Source organism: Balaenoptera acutorostrata, chromosome 1 (assembly GCF_949987535.1).
Source record: "Balaenoptera acutorostrata chromosome 1, mBalAcu1.1, whole genome shotgun sequence".
NCBI classification, from domain to species: domain Eukaryota; kingdom Metazoa; phylum Chordata; class Mammalia; order Artiodactyla; family Balaenopteridae; genus Balaenoptera; species Balaenoptera acutorostrata.
Genome location: NC_080064.1, coordinates 97782229 through 97803257, shown reverse-complemented (window position 1 = coordinate 97803257; position 21029 = coordinate 97782229). Strand labels below are relative to the sequence as shown.

Genomic DNA, 21029 nt, shown 5'->3' with positions numbered 1-21029 from the left:
CCTGGTCTGGGAGGATCCCACATGCTGCGGAGCAACTAGGCCCGAAAGCCACAACTACTGAGCCTGCGCAACTGGAACCTGTGCCCCGCAACAAGAGAGGCCGCGATAGTGAAAGGCCCACGCACCGCGGTGAAGAGTGGCCCCCACTTGCCACAACTAGAGAAAGCTCTCGCATAGAAACGAAGACCCAACACAGCAAAAATATATAAATAAATAAATAAGTCAGGAGCTCTTTTTAAAAAAAAAAAAAAGAAACTTGATACTATACATAGAGAATCCTAAAAATGCCACCAGAAAACTACTAGAGCTAATCAATGAATTTGGTAAAGTTGCAGGCTACAAAATTAATGCACAGAAATCTCTTGCATTCCTAAACACTAATGATGAAAAATCTGAAAGAGAAATTAAGGAAACACTCCCATTTACCATCGCAACAAAAAGAATAAAATACCTAGGAATAAACCTACCTAGGGAGACAAAAGACCTGTATGCAGAAAACTATAAGACACTGATGAAAGAAATTAAAGATGATACCAACAGATGGAGAGATATACCATGTTCTTGGATTGGAAGAATCAATATTGTGAAAATGACTATACTACCCAAAGCAATCTACAGATTCAATGCAATCCCTATCAAATTACCAATGGCATTTTTTACAGAACTAGAACAAATCATCTTAAAATTTGTATGGAGACACAAAAGACCCTGAATAGCCAAAGCAGTCTTGAGGGGAAAAAACGGAGCTGGAGGAATCAGACTCCCTGACTTCAGACCATACTACAAAGTTACAGTAATCAAGGCAATATGGTAGTGGCACAAAAACAGAAACATAGATCAATGGAACAAGATAGAAAGCCCAGAGATAAACCCACATACCTATGGTCAACTAATCTATGACAAAGGAGGCAAAGATATACAATGGAGAAAAGACAATCTCTTCAATAAGTGGTGCTGGGAAAACTGGACAGCTACATGCAAAAGAATGAAATTAGAATACTCCCTAATACCATACACAAAAATAAACTCAAAATGGATTCGAGACCTAAATGTAAGACCGAACACTATAAAACTCTTAGAGGGAAACATAGGAAGAACACTCTTTGACATAAATCACAGCAAGATCTTTTTTGATCCACCTCCTAGAGTAATGGAAATAAAAACAAAAATAAACAAATGTGACTTAATGAAACTTCAAAGCTTTTGCACAGCAAAGGAGACCATAAACAAGATGAAAAGACAACCCTCAGAATGGGAGAAAATATTTGTAAACGAATCAACGGACAAAGGATTAATCTCCAAAATATATAAACAGCTCATTCAGCTCAATATTAAAGAAACACACAATGCAATCCAAAAATGGGCAGAAGACCTAAATAGACATTTCTCCAAAGAAGACATACAGATGGCCAAGAAGCACATGAAAAGATGCTCAACATCACTAATTATTAGAGAAATGCAAATGAAAACTACAATGAGGTATCACCTCACACCAGTTAGAATGGGCATCATCAGAAAATCTACCAACAACAAATGGTGGAGTGGGTGTAGAGACAAGGGAACCCTCTTGCACTGTTGGTGGGAATGTAAATTGATACAGCCACTATGGAGAACAATATGGAGGTTCCTTAAAAAACTAAAAATAAAATTACCATATGATCCAGCAATCCCACTACTGGGCATATACCCAGAGACACCGTAATTCAAAAAGACACATGCACCCGAATGTTCATTGCAGCACTATTTACAATAGTCAGGTCATGGAAGCAACCTAAATGCCCATCGACAGACGAATGGATAAAGAAGATGTGGTACATATATACAATGGAATATTACTCAGCCTTAAAAAGGAACGAAATTGGGTCATTTGTTGAGATGTGGATGGATCTAGAGACTGTCATACACAGTGAATTGTCAGAAAGAGAAAAACAAATATCGCATATTAACGCATGTATGTGGAACCTAGAAAAATGGTACAGATGAACCAGTTTGCAGGGCAGAAGTTGAGACACAGATGTAGAGAACAAACGTATGGACACCAAGGGGGGAAAGCCGCGGGGGGGTGGGGATGGTGGTGTGCTGAATTGGGCGATTGGGATTGACATGTATACACTGATATGTATAAAATTGATGACTAATAAGAACCTGTTGTATAAAAAAATAAATAAAATAAAATTCAAAAATTAAAAAAAAAGAAACACACTCTTGTGAACCAAATATAAAATGTGATATACTTCTCTTTAAAACTCACAGTGTAAAAGATGGACAACTCCACATGTTACATCCTCTCTTTGAACATCTGGAAAACTAGCCCCTCCCTGGAGTGGTTCCCCAGGGACCTGCGCCATTGTAAAAAGGGAAGGATCCAGAGTCTAGGTCACGGGGTTTCCAGAACTGGAGGAGACTGACACAGCCCTCAGTCCTTGAGTGCTCACTGTGTGTCACATGCCCCAGACTTACCCTTGGTCATGTGATCCCCACTCCTCCAAACCTCATCATCCTCATCTGTAAACGTCTACCTTGTGGGGTTTTTGTGATGATAAAGGAGCCTATGTCAGGTGCCTGGTGGACAGTAGGCATTCAGTAAATGTACGCCTTTATTATTATTCTCCTCTCTTCTAATCACCACCAAAGGCATACAGAGTGGATATCATTACCCATATTTTACAAACGAGAAAAATGAAGCTTAACGAAGTTAAGTCATTTACCCAGCTCCCAGATCAGAATATGATGGTGCCAGGATTTCAATCCAGGACCCGTTTGACTCCAAAACCTGTGATCTTTCTACTCCACCCTACTTGGGCTTCATTACATTGATGAGAAACCTGAGGATTAGTGACCCTGGGCAAAAGGAGAGAGCTCAGAAGCCCACAGGGGCCAGGCAGGTAATGCAAGAGAGTATGATAGACGGTGTAAGAAAAATCATCTGCCAGAGATTCTACCAAGAATCTTGCTTTAACTAAATTATGGGTTAAGCATGTAACATAATATGAGCCTATAAGGTACTAGAGATTGTGTTTCCAATTCTAATTTGTAAAGTAAATATCAAAAAATAGAAACATACAATTAATTTAATTCCCTTCCAAAAATTTTAAGCATGATGCAGTCAACACTGTGTGGACCAAACAAATTATTTGCAGGTCAGATGCAAATCCCAGCCACCCAGTGGCCACCCTGAGGCAGATGTGGTGGAGACCCGGACATGTGTGTGGTGGGTTCAGGTGTGTCTAAACCACTACCGAACTGGCACAAAAGCAAAAATATAGATCAATGGAACAGGATAGAAAGCCCAGAGATAAACCCACACACATATGGCCACCTTATCTTTGATAAAGGAGGCAAGAATATACAATGGAGAAAAGACAGCCTCTTCAATAAGTGGTGCTGGGAAAACTGGACAGTTACATGTAAAAGAATGAAATTAGAACACTCCCTAACACAATACACGAAAATAAACTCAAAATGGATTAAAGACCTAAATGTAAGGCTAGACACTATCAAACTCTTAGAGGAAAACATAGGCAGAACACTCTATGACATACATCACAGCAAGATCCTTTTTGACCCACCTCCTAGAGAAATGGAAATAAAAACAAAAATAAACAAATGGGACCTAATGAAAATTAAAAGCTTTTGCACAGCAAAGGAAACCATAAACAAGATGAAAAGACAACCCTCAGAATGGGAGAAAATATTTGCAAATGAAGCAACTGACAAAGGATTAATCTCCAAAATTTACAAGCAGCTCATGCAGCTCAATATCAAAAAAAACAAACAACCCAATCCAAAAATGGGCAGAAGACCTAAATAGACATTTCTCCAAAGAAGATATACAGATTGCCAACAAACACATGAAAGAATGCTCAACAACATTAATCATTAGAGGAATGCAAATCAAAACTACAATGAGGTATCACCTCACACTGGTCAGAGTGGCCATCATCAAAAAATCTAGAAACAATAAATGCTGGAGAGGGTGTGGAGAAAAGGGAACCCTCTTGCACTGTTGGTGGGAATGTAAATTGATACAGCCACTATGGAGAACAATATGGAGGTTCCTTAAAAAACTAAAAATAGAACTACCATATGACCCAGCAATCCTACTACTGGGCATACACCCTGAGAAAACCATAATTCAAAAAGAGTCATGTACCACAATGTTCATTGCAGCTTTATTTACAGTAGCCAGGACATGGAAGCAACCTAAGTGTCCATCAACAGATGAATGGATAAAGAAGATGTGGCACATATATACAATGGAATATTACTCAGCCATAAAAAGAAACGAAACTGAGTTATTTGTAGTGAGGTGGATGGACCTAGAGGCTGTCATACAGAGTGAAGTAAGTCAGAAAGAGAAAAACAAATACCGTACGCTAACACATATATACGGAATCTAAAACAAATACTGTATGCTAACACATATATATGGAATCTTTTTTTTTTTTTTAAATGGTTCTGAAGAACCTAGGGGCAGGACAGGAATAAAGACGCAGACGTAGAGAATGGACTTGAGGACACAGAGAGGGGGAAGGGTAAGCTGGGATGAAGTGAGAGAGTGGCATGGACATATATACACTGCCAAATGTAAAATAGATAGCTAGTGGGAAGTAGCCACATAGCACAGGGAGATCAGCTTGGTGCTTTGTGACCACCTAGAGGGGTGGGATAGGGAAGGTGGGAGGGAGGGAGATGCAAGAGGGAAGAGATATGGGAACATATATATATGTATAACTGATTCACTTTGTTATACAGCAGAAACTAACACACCACTGTAAAGCAATTATACTCCAATAAAGATGTTAAAAAATAAATTAATAAAAAATAAACCACTACAGACAGCTGGCTACCACTCCCACCAGTTAGTGCCACTGTGGGAACCCAATGGGATGTCACAGACTTCCCATTTTCTAAGAGATACAGGAAATGCAGCTTTGGGGGGAAATATACCAACTTTTAAATACAGGTAACCATTTATTTTTTACACTGTGCAGACAAAATAAGACAGGTCTGCAGGCAACCGCCAGTGTCGGTCTCCACGATGAGCCACTTCACTCACAGGCAGAGCCCAAACTCAAGAAAAGTCTCTGACTCCTGGGCCATGATGGAACCAACCAGTGGTTTCTCCAGCCGGGACCAGCCCAGAACTGGAGCAGGAGGCACAGAGGAGAAAGGATGGGCTGAGCGAAGGGAGTGCAGGATATCCAAACCTGACAAAATCCGCCTGAAGAGGCAGGTCTACAGAGAATCTGACTTCAGAGCTCACTTTTTTTCTTCGTCAGTCAGATCTTTGCCTGAAGCTACACACGAAGATTTCTGGCAACCCCTCGTCAATGGGAGGACTGCACAACATCCGGCCACACTAAGTAAAGAGGATCTTTTCCTCTGAGATGAATGTGTGTTAAAAATATCAAGTATTAATCACTGGCAACATTAATTTATAATAATGCTTGTCTCCCTTTCAGCTTCCAAGTCGACACCTGGCGTGACTGCTTTGAAACTGATACCCGTTCCATCGTGGGAATTATAAATAGCCCGAGGTAAAATTTTCACCTTGACCTGAATAGACTGACTCCATGTGATGGTTTATGGAATGAAGGGACTACATTGGGCACTAAAGTCCTGGGTGGGTCTATTTGAGGTGGTGTTTAAAACGTTAAAAAAAAAAAAAAAAAAAGAAGACAGACAGCTATGGTGGACTGAGAGGGAGGGTCCTAGAGTAGCTCTGACCTACTTCCTCCCTGTGGGAGGTCAGCCTCCCTCCCACCTGGCCCATTTCATGATGGGTCAGAGGAGGGAGGGGACATAGGCTGTTTCATCCCATCTTGACTAAGTTCACAGTCCAGTTTCTATACTTGCTCTTGGCGACTGATTGGTGCAGACACCATCCTTTACTGAAGGGGCACAAAACCCACTTTATATAAACAGAAGGAAAATCCCTCTATCGGCCTACAGAGCACTGTCAGTGCCCGAGCTCACTGTGCCCGAGGTTTGCACCATCTCATTCCGGGCCCACAAAAACCCTGCGAGGGAAGTCCCAGTGGGAAACCCATTTCACAGAGGAGGAAACTGAGGTTAAAAAAGCTGCTTCCCCGAGGTCCTCCAGGTAGCCAGTGGTGGGCAGAGTCAGGATCAGACCAAGAAGAAGGAGTCGCTGGGGTCTCCTTGCTTGATCCCTTTCCATTGTTTTTCAAGCTGCTAAAACCCCAGCTTCCCAGGCCCCCCTTTCCAGGAATTTGGATCCAGCAGCTCCGGGACGGAGCACAGGACTCTGGGTACCTAACGAGCACGCTCAAGTGATGTCCACCACCAAGGAGGGCTGGGCAGCATTGCTGTGGGGTCCACCTCATGACAACCCGGTGAGGCGGCAGAAGTCACTGTCCCCAAGTGGCAGAGGTGCAAACAGACTCTGAGAACCCTGACCCCTCAGGGAGCTGAGTTGAGAATCTGAACCTTTGGTCCCAATGCCACCAGGAGGGACTGGACCACCAGACAGAAGGGGGGCGGGGGGAGAGACAGAGCACCCCGTGGAGGAGAGAAGGCAGGTAGGAGGTGGGGAAAGCAGTGTCTGGGAAGGAGGGCGGGAGATGCTGGGGGCAGCATATGACCCCATTCCTGATGTCCCCAGCTCCCCAGGAGCTCAGGGCATACCTGGGGCAACCAGCAAAGGCCTTCCTGTCCCACAGACTGCAATCTCCACGGGTCTCCTCTGGTCCAGGGCTCCTAGGAGGGTGCAGGCTGTCCGAGGGTGTGGTGGCCACAGGAGGCCTTTCCCATGATCAGAGGCGCCCACAGGCCCTAAGGAAAGGAAGGACCAAATACCCCGAGAGCAGACTACTGACAGACCACCACTAAGTGCCCTCACAGCTGCCCGTTGCCAGTTAGGGCCCTGGGGCCATCTTGTCCACCGGAGGCTCTTCAGGGAGCCCAGCTGGCGCTCAGTGCCCTGCTGGGGCCAAATCCTCCCAAGAGCGTAGTCTCCCCATCCCCTCCCCCCTGAGACAATCCTCCCTCTGACCCTCCCCATGAGGCCTCCCCCGGGCGACTTCTCAGTGTCCCTCCCTGGAGGCTAGTGAGGCCAGATAAGGCACCCCGACCTGCGCTCTCAGATGTGTGATTCCCCTCCCCTCACCTGGGAGTGAGCTGTGCGCTACCTCTGCCCCCGGGGCTCCTTACAGAGATTCCCATCCCCAGCAGGCTCCTGGGGCGGGACAACCCCAAGCCGAGGGGCCTGGACCTTATTTTCTGCTGCCCTGATTCCCCAACACCTCCAGCTGACACCGAGCATCCGTTTGGCGGCTCAGATGCGGGTCTCTTGCAGCTGGGCCCCAGATGGGGGCCTGGGAGCATATGTAGGACACGTGTTTGCCTCCTAGCTGGGGCCTCGGGGCAGCCAGTACTGCCGCCTTCACCTGCAAGTCTTCCTAGCATCCAGGTGGGGCCCCAGCAGTCCGCCTTCAAGTGATCGAAAATTATAGCCTCTTGGGGGGCCCCCTCTCTTTGTGTTCCTCTTCCCCCTTTGCCACTTGGGTGCTTAAGGTTTTCCCAGGGACAGTCGCACCCACTTTGAAATCTAATTCTGGATGGACACAGACCCAGGCCCAGCCTCTACCCCCTTCTCCCAGCCTTCTCTCCTGTCTTGCCCATCCTTGTTTTAATATAAAGGCCACACTCTAGATTGACTGGAGCTTTTCCTAATGGAAAGCAGTCTCTCGGTCCCTTGGGGGAAAAAGTAGAATTTTCTTTATATGTTTAATTTATTTCCTCCAAAGGTTGGGGTGACAGACAGGGTAGGGCAATGTTTCTAGGGGGGGTGGAGGTGCAGGGACCACCTGCATCAGTCACAGCTGGAGGGGGCTTGTTAAAGGCTCCACTGAATCTGGGTCTCTGGAGGTAACCCAGGAACCAGCATTTAACATCATCCTTTGGGCTTCTATGTACACTGAGGTTTGGAAACTGCAGGTCTACGGGGTGAATGACATTTCCTAGTACTGGGGCCACCAGCCACCGAGATGTCTATCTCAGGGGACACACATGCTTTGGCAGGTTTAATTTGAACACAATCTGAGAAGAGCCAGAATAAAATTCAGAGCCCACTCTCCTTATGCTTTTTCTAGGAAAAAAAAAAATTAAATAACGCAGTATTAAGATCATAGCCCATATTGAGCAAACATTCCATTGTACTTGGAGACAGTGACTCATGTGTATAAGCAGGGTATGAAGAAGCTCTTAGATAAGATTTGTGTATCTATGTTCCCAAATGGAGTGTTATTGAGCTTTTCCCACAAAAGCCTGTGCTTTTATTTAAAAAAATTTTTTTATATTTATTTATTTATTTTGGCTGCACCAGGTCTTAGTTGCATCACGTGGGATCTTCGTTGTGGCATGCGGAATCTTTTTTAGTTGTGGCGTGCAAACTCTGAGTTGCGGCATGCAAGCTCTGATTTGCGACGTGCATGCGGGATCTAGTTCCCCGACCAGGATCGAACCTGGGCCCCTTGCACTGGGAGCACAGGGTCTTACCCACTGGACCACCAGGGAAGTCCCAAACCTGTGCCTTTAAACAACATAATAATAATGGAGCGTGATCCGGACAAACCGGGATTTCTTCCTACTGTGTTCGAATTCTGGGGAAGTGAAACGCATCCAAGAGCAGGTTTCTGTTTCTTCCGGGCAGTTTTATGAGTTTACCTCACTGAGGAGATGCCCCAGGTAACACTGGCTTAGTGTGTCAGGCAGAGAGATCCCAGTACTGTCTGAAACGTCTTCATAAATAAACAAAAAAATGTATAAAACATTCCCCCAATGCTTCCAAGGGCCAGGGCTATCCTAAGCACTTTGCGTGCACTAACATTTAATCCTCACAGCAACCCTAAGAGGTAGGTACTATGGTTACCTAACCAAACTTGGGTCCCCTTGCCTGTGCTCAGTAAAGCCAGTCTACCAACACCAGGTTGTGGTGAAGGAAAGTGCAGTGTTTATTGCAGGGAGTCCGGGCAGTTAAGACTCAAACGATGCAGACTCCCCAATGGCTTCCAGGGAAAGGTTTTTAAAGACAGAGTGAGGGAGAGGATTGTGGGGTGTGTGATCAGCTCATGGACGTTCTTCTGATTGGTTGGTGGTGAGGTAATCGGGGGTCAGCATCATCAGCCTTCCGGTTCCAACCGGTCTGGGGTCTACGTGCTTGTGGGCAGCACACAGTTAACTTCTCCCACCTGCTGGGGGTTTCAGGATCTGCAGAACAGCTCGGAGGTCATGGCTCAGGATATTATCTCCAGTCCTTGACTTTGTTTAATGGCTAAACTATTATTATTTTGTCTTGCTTGACTGTTTTCCTTTCTGCATTTTCGCACTTCTCTGATTACATTTATTCTTTGGAACTCAGGGAAGGCCTAGGAGGCTAAAGTTTTTCTACAAACAAGAGGCAGGCGGAGGACATGGGGAGATTTGTCCCGGGAAGGCCCCATAGGGTGCGGCTCAGTTACACTATGATTAGTACTGGCATTTTACAGACAGGGAAACTGAGGCAGAGAAGCTTAGTAAATTGCCCACAGTCCCTATCTAATTAGCAGCCTGACCAGGGTTCAAAGTCGCACAGTCTTGTGCTGTTAAGCACTGTGTCACCCCAGTAGCAAGGTAACTTTGCTGCTAATTCCGTGAGATTCACCAACAGAGCAAAATGCAAAATGACAAGAAAATGTCAAGCTGCCATTTGACAGATTTGTTTACTTGGTCCTCGGGACTTAGTTTCGTGACAGAATCTCACAGGCTCCTCTATGCCTTGTCTCTTGTCAGAACTGTGCCCACGGCTTCTTACTCATCAGCGTTTCTCTCTGCTTAGGCCCAGTTCATCCTCCTCACTAATCTTCAGCCCCCAAATAGAGGCCCCTCTGTTCTCACTAGGTCGGGAGCTTTTTCCTGCCCAGGATGAGGCGAGGCCCTCGGGGGGCTCTGATCACTTTTAAGAACCACACCTATGTTTTTCCTCCAAGTTGCACTAATATTTAAATGAAACGAAAATCCCTATGATCCATGGGCAGCAGAGCCTTCCAAGTAGGGGGCTGAGACAAGAAAGAATCTTCTGGGTGGAGGACCTCCTGTGGCCTGGGCCCAGTGGTCCTCCTGAGGCCCACACACTGTTCTCTGAGGCTCATGGCTGGCTGCAGGCTCCCATGGGGCCCTTTCTTTATAAACTTTGAGTGGAAGTCTTCAGTGGCAGCTTGCAGAGGTCGAGAGGGGCCTCAGGGGGCTGAGGGGGAAGTCGAGTCTTTGCCCACCTAAAACTTGTTCCCCGCAGTGACTCTATGGCTTTGAGCTTCTGAGGCTAGGGATGGCCCCCGACCAGGGTTGGAACAAGGAGTGGGTCATATTTCACCCTTATTCCTACCCAGGATCAGCTGTCCGGAGCCTCTGTCCTCTGGCCATGCAGCTGCTCCAGCCCAGGCCTCCACCATGCAACCCTGAAGACACAAACAGGACTCAGACACTGCCCTTCCTTCTCCCGCGGTGGAGGCTGACCTAGACATGGATGCTTTCTAAGAGCAAGTGCCAACTCGCTGTCTGCAGCGTGTCCTTCGTGTTGATGGATGCGGTGGGGGTGGGGGATGCGTGTGAGTTGACCTGAAGGATGCGTGGAAGTCACCAGACATCAGAGGAAAGCAGAGCATTCCCCACAGAGGGAGCAGCCTCGGCGAAGACACACGTGGCATCCTCCACAAACTGAGACAGTCCTGAGGCCGGGAAGCCTGGTGGGGAGGGTGGGCGAGACAGGGAGAGGGTGGCAGGGCCGGACCACGAGGGGCTTTTCGCTCCCTGACAAGACTGGGCTTTCTGCTTTGTTGCTGAGAAGCCATTGGGGGAATTTTTCATGGGGAAAGAACCGGGCAAATGCGCTGCCTAGAAGGACGACTGGTGGACACGCAGGGGTAGATTTTAAGGGGAAACTGGAAGCAGAGAGAATAGGTGGAAGCAGTTGCCCCAGACCACACCAGGCAGGATGAGGGCTCAGACACAGCCGAGGCTGGAGGGAGGAGGGGCAGGGTCGAGAGACGTTTAAGAGGTAATAGAGGGCTTCCCTGGTGGTGCAGTGGTTGAGAATCTGCCTGCCAATGCAGGGGACACGGGTTTGAGCCCTGGTCTGGGAAGATCCCACATGCTGCGGAGCAACTAGGCCCGTGCGCCACAACTACTGAGCCTGTGCGTCTGGAGCCTGTGCTCCGCAACAAGAGAGGCCACGATAGTGAGAGGCCCGTGCACCACGATGAAGAGTGGCCCCCGCTTGCCGCAACTAGAGAAAGCCCTCGCACAGAAACGAAGACCCAACACAGCCAAAAATAAATAAATAAATAAATTTTAAAAATAATCACCAAAAAAAAAAAAAAAGAGGTAATAGAAACAGAATTTGGTGGCCAGTTGACAAGGAGCTCAGGAAGAAGGGACAGTAGGAGACAGAAAAGTCTAGACTGCTCTTGAGCTTCAGACTTCATACTAGGGGGCAGTGGAAGCACTAACCATCATCACCTGCAGAGAAAACGAAGATTTGGGGAGAAAGGCAGCTCTTCCTGTGCCGTGCCCTGGTGCACACAGACAGGCCAGGGGAGCATCCAGTCATCTTCCTCTGACCCCCATCCACCTCCACTTTCCTAATCCTGGAGAAGCCGTGAGAGGAGATGTCTTACAGGAAGATGACAGAGGCTTCCAGGAAAGAAGTTTGTAAGGTGGGACCAGACCCAAAGGGGCAATTAAGCATTTATCCTGCGCTCCTTTGGGTGGAAGCCCTCTTTACAGAGGTGGAAACATTGTCCCTCTAAACCTCTGATTGAATCTAACACTTGGAATGTCTGGGGAGTGGTCCCCATCTGCTTTGAGAGGTTTCATCGTTCTGATGCTTCCATCTTTCCCACCTCAGCTCTTCTGTGCCATCCCCACTTTAGCCACTAGATGACACCAGACTCCACCAGTTGGGAAGGAAGGGTTGCAGCAAATAAGGGGAGGTCAGGCTGTCACTAAAGGCACCCACATCTTGAAGGGCTGCCCATTTATTTCACCTAATTCTAACTCTTAATTCGTCTAGAATATATTCTTATTATGGATATATTATTCTTATAATTTGATTCTTTTTATAACTATGTTTATGAAGAATATATCCCTGAATATAAAGAATTCTCACAAATATACTTTTCTTAGCCTCCCCAGCCTCCCCTGTGTTCTCTCCAGTCTTCAGGAAAAAAAGCAGGGAACTGGAGCAGAGACCAGTTATCCATTCCTTGAAATTCTGATATAGAAAGTGAGAGGGCTTCCCTGGTGGCGCAGTGGTTGAGAGTCTGCCTGCTAGTGCAGGGGACGCGGGTTCGAGCCCTGGTCTGGGAGGATCCCACATGCCGCGGAGCGGCTGGGCCCGTGAGCCACAATTGCTGAGCCTGCGCGTCTGGAGCCTGTGCCCCGCGACGGGAGGGGCCGCGATAGAGAGAGGCCCGCGCACCGCGATGAAGAGCGGTCCCCGCACCGCGATGAGGAGTGGCCCCCGCTTGCCGCAACTGGAGAAAGCCCTCGCACGAACCGAAGACCCAACACAGCCAAAAATAAATAAATAAAATAAATAAATAAATAAGAAAAATCCTTAAAAAAAAAAAAAAAAAAAAGAAAGTGAGAATCGGTCCAGTTAGTGTAAAGGAAAGGTTCGGCCCATCCATGGGTCTGCAGATCTGCCAGCTCCCTGTGGGGATGGAGAGGGGGGCCCCTCGTGCCTGCAGCCACCCGGCCTCTCGGCTCCCTGCACTGAAGCCTGCAGCGATGCCCCACTCAGGCTGGCTCTGCTTGCAGAGGGTGGCAGGACTAGGAAAGGCCTCACACATAGCATGACCTGGCAGCAGCCAGCGGTTCCTGGAGAGCCAAAGGACAGGATGGGCAAACTGGATTCCTGGACGTGGAAGGGAACTCTGTAGCCAGTACCTGAGCCTGGAAGTCAGGGGCAAGGAGACTCACGGGCTGGAAGAAGGGGACAAGTCCGCAGAGCAGGAGCCAGTATCTGTCAACAGAGCCAAATTGAAGAACACGCCCTGTGTGGGGCACAGGCCCGGCCTGGGTGGGTCCTGCACTAAAGCCTGTCCTGAGTACACCCTGGGCAGAGCTATGACAAGGTCAAGGGCAAGTAAGGGAAGCCAGGAGCCCCTGGACCTCAGAAACCAGTTTTCTCAGAGGCTTCTGAGAAACACAAGGATACAACGTGTTTTCATCTTTTTTTTTTTTTTAACATCTTTACTGGAGTATAATTGCTTTACAATGGTGTGTTAGTTTCTGCTTTATAACAAAGTGAATCAGTTATACATATACATATGTTGCCATATCTCTTCCCTCTTGCATCTCCCTCCCTCCCACCCTCCCTATCCCACCCCTCTAGGTGGTCACAAAGCACCGAGCTGATCTCCCTGTGCTATGCGGCTGCTTCCCACTAGCTATCTGTTTTACGTTTGGTAGTGTATATATGTCCATGCCACTCTCTCACTTTGTCACAGCTTACCCTTCCCCCTCCTCCTATCCTCAAGTCCATTCTCTAGTAGGTCTGTGTCTTTATTCCCGTCTTGCCCCTAGGTTCTTCATGACCTTTTTTTTTTTTTTCTTAGATTCCATATATATGTGTTAGCATACGGTATTTGTTTTTCTCTTTCTGACTTACTTCACTCTGTATGACAGACTCTAGGTCCATCCACCTCACTACAAATAACTCAGTTTCGTTTCTTTTTATGGCTGAGTAATATTCCATTGTATATATGTGTCACATCTTCTTTATCCATTCATCTGTCGATGGACACTTAGGTTGCTTCCATGTCCTGGCTATTGTAAATAAAGCTGCAATGAACATTGGGGTACATGTCTCGTTTTGAATTATGGTTTTCTCAGGGTATATGCCCAGTAGTGGGATTGCTGGGTGGTATGGTAGTTCTATTTTTAGTTTTTTAAGGAACCTCCATATTGTTCTCCATAGTGGCTGTATCAATTTACATTCCCACCAACAGTGCAAGAGGGTTCCCTTTTCTCCACACCCTCTCCAGCATTTATTGTTTCTAGATTTTTTGATGATGGCCACTCTGACCAGTGTGAGGTGATACCTCATTGTAGTTTTGATTTGCATTCCTCTAATGATTAATGTTGTTGAGCATTCTTTCATGTGTTTGTTGGCAATCTGTATATCTTCTTTGGAGAAATGTCTATTTAGGTCTTCTGCCCATTTTTGGATTAGGTTGTTTGTTTTTTTTGATATTGAGCTGCATGAGCTGCTTGTAAATTTTGGAGATTAATCCTTTGTCAGTTGCTTCATTTGCAAATATTTTCTCCCATTCTAAGGGTTGTCTTTTCATCTTGTTTATGGTTTCCTTTGCTGTGCAAAAGCTTTTAATTTTCATTAGGTCCCATTTGTTTATTTTTGTTTTTATTTCCATTTCTCTAGGAGGTGGGTCAAAAAGGATCTTGCTGTGATTTATGTCACAGAGTGTTCTGCCTATGTTTTCCTCTAGGAGTTTTATAGTGTCTGGCCTTACATTTAGGTCTTTAATCCATTTTGAGTTTATTTTCGTGTATGGTGTTAGGGAGTGTTCTAATTTCATACTTTTACATGTAACTGTCCAGTTTTCCCAGCACCACTTATTGAAGAGGCTGTCTTTTCTCCACTGTACATGCTTGCCTCCTTCATCAAAGATAAGGTGACCATATGTGCATGGGTTTATCTCTGGGCTTTCTATCCTGTTCCATTGATCTACATTTCTGTTTTTGTGCCAGTATGATACTGTCTTGATTACTGTAGCTTTGTAGTGTAGTCTGAAGTCAGGGAGTCTGATTCCTCCAGCTCCGTTTTTCTTTCTCAAGATTGCTTTGGCTATTCGGGGTCTTTTGTGTTTCCATACAAATTGTGAACTTTTTTGTTCTAGTTCTGTGAAAAATGCCAGTGGTAGTTTGATAGGGATTGCATTGAATCTGTAGGTTGCTTTGGGTAGTAGAGTCATTTTCACAATGTTGATTCTTCCTATCCAAGAACATGGTATATCTCTCCATCTATTTGTATCATCTTTAATTTCTTTCATCAGTGTCTTATAATTTTCTGCATACAGGTCTTTTGTCTCCTTAGGTAGGTTTATTCCTAGATATTTTATTCGTGTTTTCATCTTATGTTTTGCATTTTCCTAGACTAGGGATTGAGGTGAGAAGAGATCATGGGGATAGTAGCCTGGCACTTAGGGGATATTCCCAGCCCCTGGTTCAGACACAGGCTCAGGGCCTCACCAGCCCATCCTTGATATGGACTTTCTCACCCACACACGGTGAACTGAATGGCATCAAGTATTTGACACTAAACAAAAGGGACTAAATTGCAGAAAAGGGAGCTGCCAGCATCCTGAGCTCACTAATGGTCTTCCCACCCAGATGCCAGCTCACGGCCCCCTCCTGAGTCCAATCCATCTGAACCACACCCTCTCCGCCCAGAGCCCACTGAGCTGCCTCAAGCCCTTCATTAAAAGAGACCCTGAATCAACTTTCTCCAAAAAATTGCCCCAGCTGCGTGGAGGAACTCCAGTCGCATCCCTCTTCTACCTGGACACAGCCCAGTCCTGTCCCCTCCCCACGTCCCCACACCAGTGCAGCAGGAACACCATGACCACTCGCCCCTTTTTCATGCTTTTATTCTGCAACTAGAGGTCAGTGTGCACAGCTTCCGGCATCAGCATGCTGACCTGGGCAAGCCTCGGGCAGGGTCCAGATGTGAGGTGCTGAGTGAGGCTGGTGTTTTAGACGAGATGGAGGCCAGTGATATAACGCCCAGACAAACTGCTTTGAACTTCAGGCGGACCTCACTCTCTAGAGAAGATGACTTATCTAGATGCGGGGCACGTGCAGCCTGGCTGTGGTGCTGGATGGTAGTTGCCTCCTGTGTCCGAAATCAGTGATCTGCCTGCCCCACCCCGGCTCCTGACCCCTCCCCAAGCTGGCCAGATGCCAGAGGCCTCCTCAAGGTCACAGACCTGCTCTTGACCCTTGGAAGGAGCTGTCGAAGGTAAGTCCCTCATTGCCACCTAAAATGTCAACAGCTGGTTTAGACTGAACCGCCACCATCTGCGTTTCATGGGGAGGCGGTGGGACTGGGGGCTTCGCTGGGTAACTGGTAACTTGTGCTACGAGGGGCCTTGGAGGCCTGCAGTTCTGGCCCGGGGGGCAGGCCACAGGCTGGCCCCATAGAAGCCGTCTGGAGGCCGACTGACCTCCTGGCTCCCCACGCCTTCCTCGAGCTCACCGACTCAGGCAGAAGAGCACGTGCAGGCCGGGCAGATGGAGACATGAGGAAGGAATACGTTCCTGTTACTTGCAGCCCCTCAGGCAGCCTGAGCAGCGCACACAGGCTACTCCCAGGACCACAGCCACCAGCCTGGACCCTGCAGGTCACCCTGTGGCGTGTGTCTCGTGGGTGCACCTGTGTGCGCTAGGGAGGAGGCGGGTAGGTAGGCGGTGCGGGAAGTGGGGATGGGACAGCAGTGGGTTGCAGGATTGGGCCACAGGGCAGAAATAAGAGTCCAAGAGAGACCACCCCAGTCCGTGCTCAGGAAGAGGCCTGGTGGGTGTCCGGAGACCAGACAAGCTCCTAAAAGTTGATGTTCTTCAAGTCGGTGGAGCAGCGGTACCTGCCACCCAGGCCTCTGGAGCACAGCAGGCTGGGCAGGCAGGGGCAGGTGTGGTGCTGGCGTTTTCTGAAGAAAGGGACCTGGGGAGAGAAGGGAAGGGGGTGGCACCTTCACCAACGGAAGATGGGCCCCCGGGGCAGGAGCCTCTGGCCAGCCCAGCCCTGGCCAATGTCTCACTGCCCCCACCCCAGCACAACAAAAACAGTTTTACAGAGGAGGAAGCTGAGGCACAGAGTGGCCAAGCACGTGCCAAAATCACACAGCCAACTTGTGGAGGAGCCAGGATTTGAACGCAGGCCATCTGGCTGTGACACACTTGTGATCAGCCACAGCCCTATAACCCCACAAGCCCTCACACTGCCCACCCGGGGCCCCTCGCTGACCCAGCACACACGATCACTCACAAACTCACACCTACATCCGTAATTGAATATCACTTATAGCTCATCCATTATACTCTCCACCCCGTGTTGGGTGCCGGAGATGCAGCTACACAGGACATGGTCCCTGCCGGGTGATTCACTCCCAGAGGAGGGTGAAACCACTGAGGTTCCCTCAAAGGGGGTGAATAGGAGAGGTTCAGAGCATAGGTAGTCAGGCAGCCTGGGCTCCAGTCCTAGGTCTGCCACTTCCCAGCTGTGTGGCAACTGGCAAGTTATTTAGCTTCTCTGTGCCTCAATTTATTGTCTGTAAAATGGATTAATAATAGAGGCTACCACATATGGTTGTAAAGGGGTTGACACTATAAACCTAAAGAGGTTTAAACTTGCAAAGAGCACTTAATATGAAGGGTGGCACATAGTAAGCGCTCAGCATTAGCTTGTGTTACCTCTGCTGCCTGCTTTGGGAATATAGATCTGCAGCTGAACCCCCTCACACACCCCAAGGCCACGAGGACTGTGCTCTGTCCCGTCTGTCTCCCCCCACCTCCTCACTCCCAGGCAGGCCCTGCCAGGGAGGACCACAGCCGGAGGATGTTCCTGGGTGCAGGTGTGCTCCCCAGAGGGGCTTGGAGGGTGTCTGGAGCACAGGGAGCCCCGGGAAGGGGGTGCAAGCCCACAGTTGCTGCTGCATCCACCTGACGTTCAGAAGCAAAGGCCTTGAGGCCTTTCTGCGCCCTCTGGGCTGGGAGCTCCTGAGGGAGCAAGGCAGGTGCTGGGCAGCTGGGGCACAGAAGGGTGAACCTCCTTAAAGCGTGTGCACCGGGGTCCTGGCCAGCTTCACCCCGCCCCTCCCGCACCCCCAGGCCCTGGCTGGGAGCCCATTTTACAGTCTTCCCGCGTCGTGTTCTTGAAGGAAGGAAGCTGTGCAGCAAAGGGCATTCAGGAGCCTCTCAGCTGGAATTCATCAGATCAGCAACAAACTTCAGACGTGTCAGTCTACTCCCCTCGTTGTATGCACGAGGTGACTGATGCCCAGGACCCTTCAGCAACTGAGGAGCTGGGGTCCCAGCCCCCAGGTCTAACAGGCTGTGTGATTGGGACCCCACTGCACCCCAGGCCACCCCCAAAGCAAGGAGGCAGTGAGATATTCCTAGACTGGAGTCAGAACACTGCGGTCCAGCGCCGGCTCTGGCTCGTGGCCTCGTGCCCTGAGCAAGTGTGAGCAGTACCTTGTGGCTGCCGGGGTGGCACTCCTCTCCTTCCCAGCCCAGCGGGGTGCACACCCGCAGCCCACGCAGCCACAGGCTGACTGCGCAGCAGGTGCCCGCCCCGCACTGGACGTCCCGCTCGCAGGCCTGCGGGGAGGAAGACAAAGGGGTCGTTAGTGCCCATTAGGCCCATCCCAGGGAAACCAGAAGCGAACGCACATCCAAAAGCCCTTGAGAGAGGTGCTGGGAACAGCACTCAGGCCGCGGCCTGCCGGGACACCTAGGGCAATGCTGGCCCCGCGCCGCTCTCGGCAGGATGCTCAGGGCTCCGCTGGGCAGCAGGCCTGGATCTGAGGAGCCCCAAGCTCCTTCGAGCTCACTCGGTAGGGAGGCTGTCCTCTTCTGACGGGTCTAGGGCTTAGGAGATGGAGCTTTTCTAGCACCAGGAGATGCTCAGTGGATGCTGGTGGGACTGAATTAATTCAAATCCTTAGACGGGGGAGGGCCCCAATGGCCTGCACCCCAGGGTGGTCAGTGCTGAGTGTCCGTGGATGGGGACCCTCCAGCCCTCACCCGGCAGCACTCAGGGTTGGTGCCTCCCCTCCCCGTGGTGTCCCCCTCGGTCCTCACTAGAAGTCCAGCCTCATCTGAGGGTCCAGCACCCCTTGACAGGTGTTTCCCCCGGGGCTTCTCTGCTGGCCTGCCTGGCCCCCAGAGAGGGATGGACCCCTCTGGGTTGGGCTCCCAGAGCAGGCGCTAAGTGACCTTCTGGAAGGTGCCGTCTGTAAAGCCACACAAGCCCACTTTAAACAAAAGCCTGGATTGGGGAAGACAGAACTGAACGGCTCCAGACTCACAGGAGGCCACACTGGAGAAGCACCCAGGCTTTCCACTTCCAGAGAAGCTTTGCGGCTTTTCTGAGCCGAAATTGGGAGCGGGGTTTGGGTTGGCTCTTCTTCTCCAACACAAGGCCATGGAGGGCCCTCTGGCTGCCTGGGGGGCAAGGCAGGAACTGTAAGACCCGCAATGTGCTCGGCCCCAGGAGGAAAGTGGGAGATGCCGGGGCTGCTCGTCACCTCGCCACTCCGGTCTCCAGCCTAGTGAGGGCACTCCTCACACACCAGCCGGTCCCTGAAAGCTCAGGGTTAGGGCCAAGCAGACCCCCCCCCCCCGACTCTTCCACCAGAGAGGTGGGGCGTCGCTGTCGCCCTCTGGGAAGAGGGACCCCCCAGGCCTGAATTTGGGATGGTCACAGTGCTGGGAGCAGGGGAGTGTGGGCATGGTAGAACCCAGCCTCTTCCTGAGAGTCAGACTCAGGGCAGCAGCAAGGCCCGGAGCACAGAGGGAACAGTTCTAACTACCTGTGGTCGGGTCTGTCATGTGTGTCCTCTTACCCTAGCTTCCTCTCCTTCTGTGCTTTCCAAAGGGTCAAACTAGAGGCTTTACTAGGAAGATATTTCCCCACCTCTCAGACCTGCCTCCCACCCTCCTCCGCTCCCCAACCCGGGCCAGACTCAGGGTCAACCCGCTGTTCCCGTCCCCCTCGGCGGGGTAACCACGGCTTCTATCCTCTGCTCTTACCCTCCTGATCTTCAAGCTACACAATAGGAAGAAAGCCTTTGGTGGTTTACATTCATTAGGTATAATTCTGCCCTGACAGTTGTATTTATGCTCTGGGTCTCCAAAGCATTGGTTTGCCTTTGATGTTTGTTCTTCTTTGAAACTCGGTCTTCTTCCTCTAAAAGGGAGAAGAAAGAAATTTTCCTTCCTGTGAACATTAAAATTAATCCAATTCCAGGAATGGTTTGGCCTTTCTCTACATTTCCATTCTCTGTGTAAAAAGTTAGAGGAAGTTGAAACAAAAGTGAATGTCCCTCTTTTTTTTTTTTTTCTAGTGGCTTTTATCTGGAAAACTCTCAGGTAAGCCATTACTTTCTGTTTTGATAAGAAGTGTCCCACCACCGTCACACAACGTGTGCCCATGTGAGGGTAGGTCCAGGTGAAGCCAAACTTCTGAGAGAGAACCACAGTTGGGGTGTCTCGAATACCACGATGTGCCCGCCCGGGTGTGCCCACAGTGGGACCGGATTTCTACTTGTTATCCGACACTTGCTTCTGGGTCACTCAGCCAGATGTTGGCGTCGCCCTTATTCTTATCAGACCTGGGCACTGAGTGAAAACACATAAACCATAAGGGAAAGAAAGAGTTTCAGGACAGCCTTTCTTTAAGAGTAGAGAAAGCAGAGATTGAACGTACCCAATAGAATCTAAATAAGGTCACCGCCTTTAAGTCAACTTGCTACATAAATTACACTTGACATGTGGTCTAGACCATATATGAAAACCAACGTTTACACAAAAGATAGATTAGGGGGTGCTAATCCACTTTATAAAAGAGTTCATTATTACACAATAGGAATCTTCTTTTGACCAAAGTTCCAAACTTCAGAATTTGCAATGCTCTCCTAATGCATTGAGAGCAGAATTTGATTTACACACAGTTTCTCCAAAGCAGATCCCCTTTAGCAGAGTGAGGTCTAACTAACGTGAAAATTCTGTGAAATGCCTCTCGGAAGTGCTGTCTGGTGGCTGGTTCCCCACGCCCTTGGTTTGCCTCCTGTTCGGTTCCTGGCTCCCAACCCATGCAGACACTGACATCCTCCCAAAACCCAGGGAGTAGAGAATATTGGACGACTTACCCCTGTGATCACGGCACAGTCGGACACAGTCACCAGGAGGAGCATGACTGAGACTCGCATGGTACCTCTCAT

At 48.9% G+C, this 21029-nt stretch overlaps 1 protein-coding gene across 1 annotated transcript; it reads right to left on the bottom strand.

The window, feature by feature from the left end:
- Positions 1-16627: 16627 nt before the first annotated feature.
- Positions 16628-21029, bottom strand: PROK1 (prokineticin 1). Its single transcript, XM_007169437.1, has 3 exons — positions 20958-21029; positions 18280-18405; positions 16628-16747 (listed from the first exon to the last, which is right to left on the bottom strand). Exons 1-3 carry the CDS (start codon positions 21027-21029, stop codon positions 16628-16630), a joined length of 318 nt encoding a protein of 105 aa, XP_007169499.1.